Source organism: Podospora pseudoanserina, chromosome 1, assembly GCF_035222485.1.
Source record: "Podospora pseudoanserina strain CBS 124.78 chromosome 1, whole genome shotgun sequence".
NCBI classification, from domain to species: Eukaryota; Fungi; Ascomycota; class Sordariomycetes; order Sordariales; family Podosporaceae; genus Podospora; species Podospora pseudoanserina.
In genome coordinates this window covers 6,540,464-6,555,118 of record NC_085920.1, presented here as the reverse complement: position 1 = coordinate 6,555,118, position 14,655 = coordinate 6,540,464, and the positions used below count along the sequence as shown (strand labels likewise).

Here is a 14,655-nt window from a genome sequence, read left to right as displayed (position 1 = left end):
GCTGATTTGAATGATGAGGAGGGTTCCTAGACTGCGTTTGGATTTGGGGGAATATAGGAATAACACAGGGGATCTGTGGGTTGCATTGGTTTCGGTTGCATTAAATGATACCCACATACAGATACCCATGGCGTTGGTTGGCTTTTGTTTACAAGAGGGTTGATACTTTTGATTTGGAGGTGACGCGAACGAGATAGGGGCTGATTAACACAATGAGAGGCGTGATATGATACATGAGGCTCAAAAAAATCTTTGCAAAATAAAAAGGGTATGTATCTATGGTCCATAACCACCGTCCTCCCACTCTCGAGATTCATGATACCAGACTCAATGCTTCGGGTTGATCCACACCATGATCTCATAGTATCCCTTAGAGATCGACGCCCATATCGCGCTGACGATCTTTCCAAGCTGATTCGGGATGTATGCGGCCACCCAGCAGAGGGCTTCAAACAGGAAAACCAGCACCTGCCCTGTGAGCCCAAACAAGGCGACAATACTTATACCCACACACTTGCCCAAGCCAACAACTGCCTTACAAATTGCCTCTGGCAATCCGACAAAAACAGCCCGAAAGACAGCCTTGATCCCATTCCATACATCCTTCAAAGAAATACTCCTAAAATAACCCAGCACAGCTGCCACAGCCGTATGAAGAACCGACACCACCCTCAAAAATACGTTCCCCACTGCCACCCCCATCCTCTTCATCGTCGTCCATATCCAAATACACAGATTCTTCATCACCTCCGGAATCTTTTTGACAATCTTCCAGATAAACTTCCCCAAACTCTTCATCACTCCCGGAATTTCCTTCATCACCTCCCAAACCCCCCTCGGCAACTTCTTCACACCCTCCCAAACCCCCTTGCCCGCCCTCTTCACTCTCCCGGGAAACTCCTTCACCTGCCTCTTCGCCCACCCCCCGAACCTCCCCTTGTTCTCCCAGCAATACTTCACCGTCTTCACCGCCGGTCTGATGATCGTATGCTTCGGCACACTCCAAGCCAGAAACCTCGGCAGATCCCACACAAAAAACCACACAAACCTCACAATCTTCCTCCCTGCTTTTCTGACTCTCTCCACAGCAACACTGTGATGCGTCTTCCACCTCCTCCACGCGCCCCCCCTTCTCGTCGGCAGGTACTCGACCACCTCCCTATGCCCCCCCTCCGCCGCCAGCCGCAGGGCTAGCTGCCCGTCCGGAGCAATCACCCCGTCGTCCGCCCCAAAATCCTCCACCAACAGCTTCACCAACGCCAGGTTCCCATTCTTCGCGGCCACCATGAGCGGTGTCCGCTCGAGCATCAAGCCCCCGTGCTTTCCCTTGCCGCGGAGGCTGCCGGAGGGTAGCGTCCCGTACCCGTTGACCTGCGCACCGAGGGAGATCAAGTGACAGACCATCTGCCCGTTTCCGGCCTCGATGGCCGCCACGAGGGGGGTTGCGCCCAGCGCGTTGGGACAGTCGGGGGAGATGAAACCGGACTTGACAAACTGGGTGACGAGCTCGGTGTTTTTGCCGTGGGCGATGGCGTGGAAGAAGGTGGAGATGATTTGCTGTTGGAGGGTGTGGTATCGGCGTCTGAGGTCCTCGTCTTCCAAGGCGGCCAAGGGGGAGCTGGTGCGGGAGGGGTGGATGGTGCGCCGGTCGCGGGAGGAGTAGTAGGGGTAGGGGGGGGAGGGGTAGGTTGTCAGGGGGAGGGAGAGGAGGGTGGAGAGGGAGGGGAGGTGGGTGAGGAAGGAGGGGATGAAGGCAGAGTCGAGTGGGGTGTAAGTTGGGAGGGGGGCGTCGGGGGAGAAGCCTGGGTCTACGAGGAAGCGGTCGAGAAGGGCGTGGAGGTTTTGGTGCTCAAGATCCATGGCGTAGAGGCTCTGGTTTTCGATTCTGAGACGGGCAGTCCCGGGATCTAGAATGGGGAAGTCGATCTCCCCTGTGGGAGCTTGAGTGTTGGTATTTCCATGGGTGATGTAGGGATTGTCAGTGTAGGCTGGTGGCTCGGTTGATGGCGCTGGTGATGGCACTGCTGATGGCTCGGTTGGTGGTTCTTTTCCTGCTTCTGTTGGTTTGATTGTTTGCGATTCATGTGGCAAACCAGTTGCTGGCTGAGTTGTTGACTGGGATTCAACTGCTGCCGCACTCAGCAGCTCGGCTGGCTTGGGTTTGTCGCTCATCATGGGCATTGAACAGCTGCAATGCCTCTCAGAAAGGCAACTGACAAAACCCGAAGATCAGGTCCGCAATGTCGTCGACTTGAAATCCCAGCCGCAACCCATGGTTCTTATGACACGCGCCATAGCTACATCACAGGACGCCTTGCCCAATCGGACAAAGGTGTGTTTGGAGGCCGCAGCAGTCTTGGCTGTGACACCCTCATGATGGCGTCGGCTATCCCCGTGCACAGGGCTGATGAGTGCCTAACTACATCCAGTTAGCACATGAGCAAACAAGAGGACAAAGATGAGAAGAGGATAACCGGACAACAAATTCAACCCATGCATCCAAGGGCCGTGATAAGGCAGAGCCCATTCCGCCCATAGGGCTGGGTCGACTTGGCCACCACCAATATCGCAGTGATTTCCCCAGGAGATAGATTACCGAGGTGGGCGGGAATTGGGTTTGTTGGGACTTTGGAACGCAGCTCACATGTGAATATTTTAGTTCTCGTTGAGGTATTTGCAGAGAGCAAGGTATGCGGTCATTATGCAAGAAGAACAAGCAGCATTGCCCGTTGATGAATCTCATATCACTCCTCCCATCCAGAGCTGATAATATGTCTGTCATCTGCCCACGCCGCCTGGCCAGAGCTGCTTCTGCTTTTTCCAAAGCCAGCATCTATGACTGCCTCGGTGCTCCAAAGCCTTCATTTTTCGCAAGCTCAGCCAGCACACCGCAAGGTTCAAACTTATCGCACCTGGGCCGCAACATGGCTCACCACCAAGAAAGGCAAACATAACAAGTCATCCAACAGATTTGATTGATTCAATTGACAAACACCATCCCACCATGTCACCCACCCGGTGGTTAAGCTATCAACTGCAGTCTGTTCACACACTTCAAACCCCTCCCATCCCAGCCACCAACAACAACAACAACAACAATTAAGCCGACTCGGTCCAGCGGCTCGCGGGCTCATAGATGCCAGGCTCCTTCTCGGCAGCGGCAATGAGAGCGTCATGGCCGTTCTCATCCCTCTTCATGTTGGGTGTACCGACACAAGCACCCTGAGCCAAAGCATCAGGTCCCATGCAGACAACAGGGCTGGTAATGCCGATCAGGGGGGTGGGCTGGCGATTGCAGGTCGCGCCAGTGACCTTGCGGATCTTGTTGCCCAGGAGATTCTTGACATTGGTGTACTGGTTTTGGACAGCCTGGTGGTTGGGGGTGGGCGCGGGAATGCCGGCCAGACCACCGGGCACGACGTTGTCGTATGTGGCCAGAATAACATGTTCGGCAAAGTTCTCGGCTTGGTCTGTGGTTTCAATCAGTACACTCGTTCTCAGAACTTTCCAAAGACAGTAACGGGCATGGCTTACTGGTGTTGGCATAGCCGGTGGGAAGATGCGAGTCGGAGTTGTAGGCGTTGAGCCAGGCAGAGGTGGCGGAATAGTCGCCGTTTCCACCATGCTGGCGGTCGAAGATGTGGCCTGATTCGTGGATCCAGAGACTGGTGTCGAGGTAGTTGTGACCAAACATGAGATCACCCGATCCAGATCTTTGACCTTTGTCAGTCCTGTACGTTGAAGAGACAGAGAGGAGCTTACTTGGCGTGAGCAGCAACACCGGGTGTCATGAAATCGGGGAAGACTATTCAGATGTCAGAGTTATTCCTATTCGGCTGCCAAAACCACCAGAAACTCACCAACAATATGACGGATGAAGTCTCTGGTTCCCACAGGAAGGGACCCAAACGCGTTGATCATACCGCCCACCGACATTGTCGACCCGTTGTGGCGGCACATGTACCAAGGCTGGCTACAGTCCGCAAAGGTAACCTCATAGACCTCCATGTCGTAGGCGGAAAAGCCCTCGTGGATGGATTCGGATTTGCAGAATGCAGGAAGCTTCCCCCAGGGCCATTTGTTGATGCTTGTCGCGGCCGGTGCAATGAGATGGGGCAAGAATGCCTGGGACATGGCACCGAGGTCGTACTCAGGGTTGAGGATCGGCTTGGTGAGCTGCTGGCCCAAAGCACCCTGGCTGGCCAGGAGCGCGGCGGTAGCTGAAGTCAGCAACTGGGACTTGGATGGGGCCATCGTGATGGAGACTTGTTTCTGGAGGCGAAGAGTGTAAGATATGACGGGAAGGGCTGAGTGAAGGCTGGATGGTGAGCGATTGAGACGATGGGTATGGCGGGATGGCGCTCCTATTTATCGTCCGATCGATCATGGTGGAGGTGTGCTGTATGCCATTCCTGTCTAAGTGGTTATGTGTGTGCATGGTTGGACTTTCACCAAGGCATCACGAATACGGAGACCCTAGTGACTTGTAGCTAACCACTCACGATGGCTTCCTACCCCGGTGATCAGCACCTGTAAGGTTCGGCAACAAGGACTGAGGATGACAAGTCGGATCCTTTGATGTTACCCAACTATACCTTACAGGGCTCTGTATAAGTGTACGCAGACGTGCTACATGCTCCCTGTTCTTACTGTATCACCAAGGGGTCGGAGATTTAGTTCGCCATTCACGTACGTATGCCTCCACGCCGTCGAGTATACTCTGACATGTTCTTGAACACATGGATGGCAGCAAGAACAGTTGATACCAGAGGTGAAAGATCTTGACTGCTATGGGCCCCCACTCCAATGTTCCTCAGTGACATCCAATACACCTACCTATCTAGGCATCTACCTAGGTATGTACGGAAGTTTGGTAGCGGCTATGACAATTGGCTGCCAGGAAGTCAGCCTTACATACAGCGCATTAAGCCCATACCGTCGTAATTAGAAAGCTTGGTGCACACCAGAGGAGCACTTCCCGGGGCGTCAGAAGGATGCCAAGAGGCAATGGTGCTGACAAGTGCTGGCGCTTTGGCCCCAACCGGGAAGTTTGACCCCTGGACTCTACCTGGTTTCTAGGAGTTTTCAAATCACCGTTCCCGGAAGGGTTCAGTCAACCTTGACAAAATGCTTCATGTCAGACGGCTAGACGGCATTTGTTCCGTATCACCTCACATCCTCGAACCGGTCATTCTGAAGCACTACCTCATGCTTTCGTGGTCATGTGGTTCAAGGTACGCAAAAAGCAGTGGACTGAATGATGCTGGGGTCGGAGTTTCAACCCTCAAAATAGAGCTAGCAACGGCTAGTGGAAAGCATGAGTGCCTCCCACGGCAGAATTAGTTCGACTATTGCAGTGATATCTGTAGCTTGTACGTAATCATGCACGCTGTGGATAAACACACTGAGACTGGTGAGTAAGTCAGCACAAGCTGACATGCCGAACCACGCTTCAGAAAACAACCGGAACTCTTTCAAAGATACTGAGCCAACAAGCCCAAAAGGATGGTCAGTAGGCCTTGAATGGATAGCCAAGAGGCCTGGTTTCTATTTCAAAAGGTGTGAGTTGACAGTCACCACGTGTTTTACTAGCTGGCAATAGCAGTTGTTTTGTCCAGGGCGTGCCGTGGGACGGAACATGGAAAAGGATCCTCTACCTAGTCAGAGGCAAATGCGAGGTATGCCGGGAGAAACACCATAACAAGGTTAGCAGCGGAGGGCATGACTAGATTGAGGACTTGGTGTGAACGTATACCGCCGTGGAGTCAAAGTCCGGCGCTGAGTTTCATCTTTCCATTTTTTGCGTATACCTCGAAGACTTGACCGATTCGGTCCAACAAGACAATAGCATTTGGACAGCTTGAATGCCTGGTTGTGGATATTACATGGCTGATCTTATCACATCAAGGGCAAACATAATCGGCATTGCACACCGAAAGTCCTGAAGGATGATTCCTAGGCACCTGGGTACTTTTGACGGGTCGGCGAATAAAGCTATTGCAGGCTATCAACGGATTGCAATGTTGTCTAGCCGCATAAAAGCTCCGTGTTTTGACTACAACACTGGGCCGTTGTTCCCCTTGATCTTCCCATGACAATCTTTATGAGATGCCGTAGTTCGTGACGTCGATACGCGACCTTCATTCCTCCATGGGCAGTTTGTCTGGTGTGTCCATCGAGACCCATGTCCGGAATACTGTGTATCAAGCAAGGTGCCTTGTTGAAAAATAAGTATTTGAATGGCTGAATCGGATACTCAGAACAGCTCTCCAGATCCTCCTCTCCCTGAACTTGTTGATCACTGCTCTGTCTCCTCCTGCACTTCCTCCTTCTCAGCCTCTCGTTCATAGGCTTCGTAAGCCCTGGGAATCTCGATGTTCTCACGTACTACCCAGTCGTTATCTTCATCCAGCTCCTAAACACTATTATCCCACGTTCTGCAATCTCCGAGATCCTTTCATGTAACCAGTTTGCAGACCATCTTGTGCCCGTCGGGAGGCACCTCGGCATTGAACCAGCAGTTAGAGCCACAAGAAGCACATGTGTCGATGGTGTGCGGAAACGGCTTCTTTCCATCCGGTGGACTGATGAAAATGGTTGCAATCTTTCTCTTCATCCCAGAAACACGGGCAGCTCATTTCAGCGGGACTTTCGATTTGAAAAAACATTCCAGATGGTCTCTTTGGAGGTGCATTGCAGAACAGCAAGAGCACCTTCCTGTGTCGCCGCTAAATTCGCCCTCAAGTTGTCGCAAGCGGTCGATGCTAGCGCGTTCCAAGCCGTGAGCCGCTGTCACAACGACCGGGGAGACGTATGTGCTTTGCTTCGTTAAGAGGCGTGATTCTTCTGACCCGGTTTCTGGGCCAGTGACTCTCCCGACGCGAAAGGCGCATTTGGTGTCGAACTTCCACTCGAAAGATCTATTGGGACACGATGATATTCGGTTGAACTGGCAATCAAGGTCGTTGGCTACGACCACAGGAGGTCGGAATGCCGAGATTGTGGGAGCGCATCACTGCGCTCGCCAAGTTGAAGGGGATAGCGACGACACATCGGAGCTTGATGATGCTGGGAGCTAACCGAGGCTGATCTGGGAGCTCTGCGCTTCCTCTTGTCCACGCTGGCTTGAAAATGTCTTTTCCGCAGGCTCGCAATGCATGGGCCGTGGGTGAGATTGACGAATGGACTTTGACGCATGTGGGCCATAGAATGTCGTCTGGGTAGATGCCCTGTTTCTCAACAAGGGCTAACAGGTTGTAGAGGTCCTTTCCTGAGAGGCAGAGGCAGTGTGAGCTGATTTTGGCCAGCATCGTGCGGCTGGTTAAGCCAAGCGCGGCCCTTGCGTACGACTCAAGCGACTCGTTGATCTGGAGCAGGAGTTCTGGGGGTAGCTTCTTGATGCGATTGAGGGTGTGCGTAGTCGTCGGCTCTGGCGAGATGCTCTCCCTGGCACCGTGACTTGTGATCATTGCGGCTGGAAGGGTTCTAGACCTTACGCCTTTTGGCTGGCGGTCCGCCCATAGTTTTCTTTTGGATGGTGTAGGATATATATGGTGAGGAAAATAGGCAAGACTTGAAGAAGTCCCAGATGTGAAACTCATGAGCTCTGCATAGAATGGTTGGTCGGTAACGAGATGAAAAGTCGGTAGAAACGTTGAGAAAAACGTCGAGGGAAACTTGAAGGTGGAGGAGAAGGTCGAAAAAGAGGTCAGGAAAACCTAGATCGAAGAAAAGGACGTAAAAGCTTGAGGAAAGGGTTGCAGAAAAGGTTGCGAGAGGGCGATGAAAAGAAAAGAAAAGGTGAAAAGGTGGGTGAAGGGTCCGACAGCAAACTTGACCTGCTGCCAACGCTATCACTTATAAATACATCAAATTACAGCAAGTGAATAGGGCCCATTCCAGTTGGTTTATAGGCCCCATCCTTTTCACATTCTGTCAATAACAGCAGTGGTCTGTGTATCCTGAGCCACAGCCTGAGCTTACTCTCGAGGCGACGCTCCTGTAGCAATGACGGCTCTTCCTTCATTTTCATCGCAATGGCCACCAGACGACTGAGATCTTAGGGTGGAACTGATCTTCCGCTCGACACCCATTTACTTCTTCTTTTCCATGAGTTTCATTCATTCATTTTTTTTTTTCGTTCCACAAGCTCTCCCTCAGTTCTGGCGCTCAACATCCATTTCAAATTCAAGTAACAGTCTAGGTATTCACCACACTGGTCGACTGGGACTAGCTCATTGATCCAGTATCTCCGACTTCTTCTTGCGACTTTCATCTCTAAGGAGGAAAATGATGACCATCATGACGCCCAACAGGAGGTTCGGACTCATCAAGCTGCTTTAGGAACTGGTCCGCATTATTGCTGAGAAGCTCAGCATGCTGGATTTGGCCAGGTTACCTACTCACCGTTTGCGGGAACCACCCGATTCTCGTCGAACAGCTCTACAAGCTCGAAATCAAAGACGTATCTAAAGAATCGAGGTGCGTCTTTTGAGCTCCTTACTGGCGGGTATCGCCAAAACGACGGATATATCATTTGACGAACCTCCCCACGGATACCGAGCAAATCAGAAACTGGAAGAAAACTTTGCCATCGACGTCTGTATGCGAAGTTTACGATCTCGCCAAGGTCCTCATCCGCGCGGGTGCACCCTGGGCTCCTTGGACAGACTATCCCTCTGTGCTCTTTCACCAGAACTCCAAGGAGCAACTTTCACTGTCGCCCTGTCAGACTGCGGTTGAAGTAGACCCATCAATCTCTCTCAAGTTGTCTCCCCTTGAAATCGTTTCATCACACCCCAAGGACGATGAATTTCTCGAAAATCAATGGGACCTCTTCTAGACAATGATGGAAGAGGGAGGCGTGGAATCACCCAACAGGGGCACTTCCCTGAGGACTATTCGAGCTAGATTCCAGCAGACTCTCAAACTGGAGGGGGCTGACGTATGTTGACATTGTCTGAACAGGGTGCGTTCATCCAATCAAAGTCGACTTTACTCCAAGGCGAGGCCCCTATTTGACCCAACAAAAAAAGCAGCAATTCTGTCCGAGGAAAAATAGAAGAATGGCCACAGCGGAATTGGAAGTGAGCCTGATGTGATGGCGATGGCTGCTGGGCACGTTCTGGAGAAAGTTTGGAACCTTGATGCTAGTGGTTCAGCCCATCGCTCTCTCCGTCGCCACGCGCCAATGGCCTGGCCAGGTTGCGGACAGTCGTCTCCGGGAAGATGCCGGTAGTGCTTGTTACACTGGCAGGGTCGATCTCCCGGCTTTGTGACCTTATACCCGTGAATTTTGCAACGCCTTCTTTGCCACCGTGGTCTACACAAAAGAGCTGCCACGATATCCAGCCAAAAAGTACCATTTACGGGGGCCGTTTGGGGATACATGACTTTATCGAGCACATCGCACATACACCTTTAACACATTCTGCCACCGGGTCGTGGAAACCGCCCTCAACATTCCAATGGCGTCGGCATTTGAACTCGACGGGCCAGTATTCCATACAGCACCCACCCACGAGCTTCCAATTCGTGCATCAAGTCTTCTAGAAAAAGAAACTGGGGCGGACCAACGAGACTATGGCCATAATCTCCATACTCATAGCCCTATGAGCACAAGCAGACTGTCTGACGACTCCTCAGCGCTATCCATCGCCACGGAAATTTCCCATGACCAATCCTTTTCATATGGTATGGAAAAGGGGTTCTGGAGGGTACGTCCATCCTGAGCAGCTGTTGCCAGGTCTTCTTATTGATATGTAGCATAGATTCGTCAAGGAGCACAAGAACTGCTTCGCTTCGCTGAATTATACAGCCAATACCGAGCTTCCCAGATGACACCAGCCGACGATTCGTTCGTCCTCCATGCGCTGCCGAAACAGATTGACCTCGTGTCGATGACCCAACTATCATGGGGTTTGCTCCATGCTGTTGGCGACATCAACGTCCAAAGCCGCAAGGCAACCGAAACCCTTGAATGGATGCACGAAGACGACAAGCCGTCAAATGCGAAGAGGCGGAAACGGTCGAGGAGACGAGATGTAAGTGTCGCCAGTCCCTCTACCTTGTGGATTCAGGATGAATGCTGACTCGAGGAAACCGACAGAGCGACATCAGCATGACAGCTTGCAAAAAGTGTGGTGTGATGGATAGCCCTCGATGGCGAACAGGGCCTGCTGGGCCAGCAACGCTTTGCAATGTGTGCGGGCTGCTGTATGCAAAGCGCAGCCGGAGGCACGGGTCTGGTTCTGAATCCCAGTCGGCAGCTCGATGACATTTGCATGATGCCTGACTGCGCGCTGTTTCAGAGTCGCGGACACCACCGTCTCGAACGTCTAGCAAAACGGTTCGGCGGGCAGTGATGGGTTAAAACAGATAAGAGAGGAAGGATGTGTCGTCGGGTGCAAGGCCAATCTCGGCCAAGCCTCCCTAGCGCCGCACTTGTAGGGGCGGAGATCGGGGCATGGATTGTGTCCGGATATCCTGCCAGTGATCGTTCACAAAACCAGGCACCAAACGCCTCGAAGATGGAACGTTTTATACTTAGAGAGATCCGAGAACATGCCGACGGCCAGGAGTGGCGCTCATAGTTGTAGTTGTAGTCAGGTTATGTAGTAGTTTGGATCACCAATAGTGTTCGGGTGCAAATAAAGTTCTCACTTGTACCGGAGATCCAGGACAGATGGAAGAACCGCTGCAACTTTCGATCACCAATGCCCAGGAGTTGGTGCAAAGAAGTCGGGTCCCGAAAGCCCGACGAGGTGGATCCATCGTGCAATCGAATCCCCGTCCGCCCGTTGCAAAGGTACTCTCCTCTTTAGATCCCGAAGCAAAAGTACTGATCATGAAACGGAAACAGCCGATATACACCTTAATTGATTCTCTCCACCAGCCAATCACCATATCCGAGGGCCGCTGGATGAAAGCTTTTGTCTAAAGAATGTCATGGTTTGTTTGTGTGAACTTCCGTCTCTAACCTGTACGTGTACACATAACTACCAGTACGCGGAAACCTGCCTGCTTTGTCAATGTGTCGTCATTGACATACCCCGACTGGGTTCTGCCGCCGAGATGTTTATCGGGCGGGATAGTGCCCGATATGGGTGTGGAATTCCAAGGCATTTTCTCGTTTAGTGTCTCCTTAGCCCCCGTGCTGTAACATCGAGATGCCACCCTTGTGCCGAATTGTTTCCGACATATCCGCCATGACCAACGACGGTCGCCGGCCGGGTGAAGTTTTCGGGCTCGGGTTTCTGCTGGAGGGGGCCAAGGGGACGTGTGGTGGTGCCGGTGGCCTTGGGATTTCTAGGCGATGTGGTAGCCCCCTCCAACAAGAGCAGCATCTTTCCTCATGCCATGGAAACCCCCCTTGGTATCGACTAGACATGCGGCCGGAGCAACTGCCCAGCCGGTGTCTGCCTTCAGCAAATCCTCACGCGACACTGGAGACTGAAGAGTCAGGATGTGGGGTTTTATTACGCTTCTGGATGAAAACAGGTGGATTCTTCCTGCGAGATAGCAAGGGCTGTGCTTGGAGGTCAGTGGCATCCAAGCTGAATCCCGCCTTGGTGTCGAACTCTATCAGGGGCTAGCCATACGGGAAGCCGCCCTACCGCGGCATGTCGGACGTGGAGATCTCCAGAGGCCCAGGGAAAAGTCACAAACTGAAGGGGTTTTTTTTTCTTGGTGTCAGGGGGTGGTCGTCTGTTAAAACCGAGCCCCCGGGACCTCAGCGGAGAGCTTGTCAAGTTCTCGGTCTGCACTCTGCATATCGGTCTGAAGCTCCTCCCTCTGCCTGTGACGAAGCCACTTCTGGGCTCGCCTGTCTGGCACTTTTCCTTTTGAGAAACACCCGGTCTCTGACCACTTCGCTCCTTCACCAAGATGGCGATCGGGGCCATTTTGGAACCACTCATTGTGGTCAGTCTGTTGACATTTGGTACCATTGTCAACCGCAACAAGTCGGCCACTTTCTCTCCATCACCATACAGATCATCCAGGCCCGTGCCTTGGCAACATCTCAAGTACGACAAGGACCCCGACTACGATGAGCTGGAATCGGGACGGCCCAGCACAGACGACGAAAATGCCCTTTTGCGGTCACCAGTCAGCGAATCCAGCATCGGCTCCGACGGCACCTTGACCGACGAATCGAACTCACCATGGCGGAAGCGCCAGCTGAAGGTCTTCAGGTGGGAGCGTGAGGTCACAACGCCGAATACCGCCATCTTCAAGGACCGTTTCCTCAGTCGCGTGCTTCAGCGTCTTCCCTTTTTGGCCGAGGTCTGGTACTGGGCTCTGATCTACTGGGTCTACCAGCTTGGAAGAGCTTTCACAGCCGTCACTCTGCAAGAGTCAACAGTCGACACCGCTCGCGAACATGCCCTCCAGGTTATTCACATGGAACAGCGACTGGGCATTTTCATTGAGCCTGCCGTGCAAGGTTGGTTTCTTCAGCGACCCGAGCTTATGCGATGGACGAACAAGACATACTCGTTCATCCACATTCCCGGCACGATCCTTTACCTGATCGTCCTCTACTATGTCACGACAGCCCGTCCCAGACAGAAGATTCAGGAGGAGAACGGAGGTCGCCCGATTAGTGGAAACTGGAGAAAGTTGGCCCCCCGATTCGGACCTGATACCTATGAGAAGAGGAGGAGGACCATGGCCTTCTGCAACCTGTTGGCCTTCATCGTATTTACTTTCTGGCCTTGCATGCCACCGAGACTGCTCAGCGACCCAAACTACACTGGCGAGTTTGCCAAGGAGGCGAAGAGCTATGGCTTTGTTGACACTGTCCACGGCGCCGATGGTGACAGCAGTGTGTGGACCACCAACCGCTTCTGCAATCAATATGGTGAGTTCCCAACGTGTTATTCCTCTCGCCTGTGAGACAATCCACTGACTTGACTAGCTGCCATGCCTTCTCTTCACTTCGGCTACTCCTTCCTTGTTGGACTCACCATCGCCACCGTTCCCCTCAGACGCTCTGGAAAGCTTGGGTGGAAGAGACTAGCCATTGTTGCCATCGGCATGATCTATCCTGGCATTATCCTGACTGCCATTGTTGCTACCGCCAACCATTTCATCCTGGACGCCGTTGCCGGTGCCATTGCCTGCCTTCTTGCCTGGAAGTTCAACGGTCTGCTCCTCAACCTCCTGCCAGTCGAGGACTACTTTTTGAGGGCTGTCAGGATAGCCAAGCCTTGAGCATGGATTGAAGAACTTGGAGTTCAGCGTTGGCACAATGGGGCTTGGGATACCTTCCGACCGATCAGCAGTTGGATTCCATCTATACAGTACACCGAACTAATCACCCCGAATACCAAGTACCAGCATATTGGATGACTTGGTGGTCAAAGACAACCATAGTATTATTAATACATATACACTTGATACCCCCTCTTCCCTTACCAAATCCCCTCTGCCCCTCCGGTTCTTCAAAGACTCATTCATCTCTGTTTCTTGTTCAGCCCCCGAGCTGCTGTTTTCATCATCATTCTGATTGATGTCTTTATCGGCCTCCGCAATGCTTTGATGACTCTATTCATGATCCTGCTTCTCGTTACTTCCTGGGGAGTTACACGGGGTGCCAGCGGAATACCAATTGCAGTTTCTAGTCAATGTAAACTTGTTCTTTGCCAGAGGTTCAACCCTTGCTCGATGGCGAGCTGTCTGCTGACCAAGGATGAGATTCATCTTCTGGGTCCATATTCCAGGTTGGCCACTCAAGTTGGGGCTAGATAGAGGCTCGTGGAAAGCGGAATTTGCACATGAGAAGGTTTGAATAGGAAATGTTGAAGAACACGAAGATGTCAAGTCGTCTTGAGCGGTTGGCCAAGGGATGTTTTTGTTTGTCCAGTGGTGGGACATGCAAGCGGGACAAACTTGTTGATATGATGTCAGGCCTGGTAGCTGTCCCAAAAATAGGAACAGGCTTGCGACCTGTGCCCATGCCCTTGATAAATGAAACCACAAACTACTCGCACGGATGAAACCACCCATTTATGTAGTTAGATCGTGCGTTGCATCCGGCCCGGTCCGGCGCCGGTAAACTTTCGGCTGGTGTCCCTCTCCGGGGGCTTGGTACGGATCTCACCCGGAGCCCCCTTGGTAATCACAGATAGATTCACAACCTCAGGGGTTAGGCAGCAAAAGCTCTGCTGGACTATTGGTTTCAAGGAGATGAGTCATCGGATGCTGAATAATCCGGCAGCTGGCTTTGGTTGTGGACAGTACCGTATCTGACGTTGTATCTGTTGGTTTTCCAGCCCCATACCAGAACACCACAACGGCTCTGTAAAAACCTTGCACGGAAAAGACAACCAAGAGATGAAACCATACCGCGAATGCCGTATTGCACTCAGCTCTCGAGACCGAACGCCAAGCCTGTTGAATCTGCAGTGGGTGGATAATCGATCAGTGACAATCCACTGAACCAAATTGGCAAACAGAGCAGAGACGCGCAAGCTCTGTGAAAGACGTCAACTCTGTGGCGGTTCATTTGGACTGCCTGCCTTTGGTCTTGCATCTCGAGAAGGACGAGTTGAGGACAGAGGTAGCTATGTGTGACGAAAGCTCAGTCAATACAGAGGTGATAGGCGTTGCGGCTGTAGGTTGAAGGCGCTGCCATTAATTGCGGGGACGATT

General features: G+C 52.3%; 4 protein-coding genes across 4 annotated transcripts; 2 read left to right on the top strand and 2 right to left on the bottom strand.

Annotated features, from left to right (window-relative positions):
• Positions 1-327: 327 nt before the first annotated feature.
• Positions 328-2,181, bottom strand: QC764_118410 (uncharacterized protein; the record flags this gene model as incomplete). Its single annotated transcript, XM_062943103.1, has 1 exon — positions 328-2,181. One exon carries the CDS (start codon positions 2,179-2,181, stop codon positions 328-330), a length of 1,854 nt encoding a protein of 617 aa, XP_062806174.1.
• Positions 2,182-3,099: 918 nt separating this feature from the next.
• On the bottom strand, positions 3,100-4,254 carry QC764_118418 (uncharacterized protein; the record flags this gene model as incomplete). Its single annotated transcript, XM_062943104.1, has 4 exons — positions 3,100-3,470; positions 3,535-3,713; positions 3,763-3,805; positions 3,861-4,254. The coding sequence occupies 4 exons, from the start codon at positions 4,252-4,254 to the stop codon at positions 3,100-3,102; spliced, it is 987 nt and encodes a 328-aa protein (XP_062806173.1).
• Positions 4,255-9,035: 4,781 nt separating this feature from the next.
• On the top strand, positions 9,036-10,702 carry QC764_118400 (uncharacterized protein). Its single transcript, XM_062943102.1, has 3 exons — positions 9,036-9,716; positions 9,771-10,043; positions 10,109-10,702. The coding sequence occupies exons 1-3, from the start codon at positions 9,468-9,470 to the stop codon at positions 10,274-10,276; spliced, it is 690 nt and encodes a 229-aa protein (XP_062806172.1). The 5' UTR covers positions 9,036-9,467; the 3' UTR covers positions 10,277-10,702.
• A 571-nt stretch (positions 10,703-11,273) lies between these two features.
• Positions 11,274-13,410, top strand: QC764_118390 (uncharacterized protein). Its single transcript, XM_062943101.1, has 2 exons — positions 11,274-12,862; positions 12,920-13,410. Exons 1-2 carry the CDS (start codon positions 11,887-11,889, stop codon positions 13,213-13,215), a joined length of 1,272 nt encoding a protein of 423 aa, XP_062806171.1. The 5' UTR covers positions 11,274-11,886; the 3' UTR covers positions 13,216-13,410.
• The last annotated feature ends 1,245 nt before the right edge of the window (positions 13,411-14,655 follow it).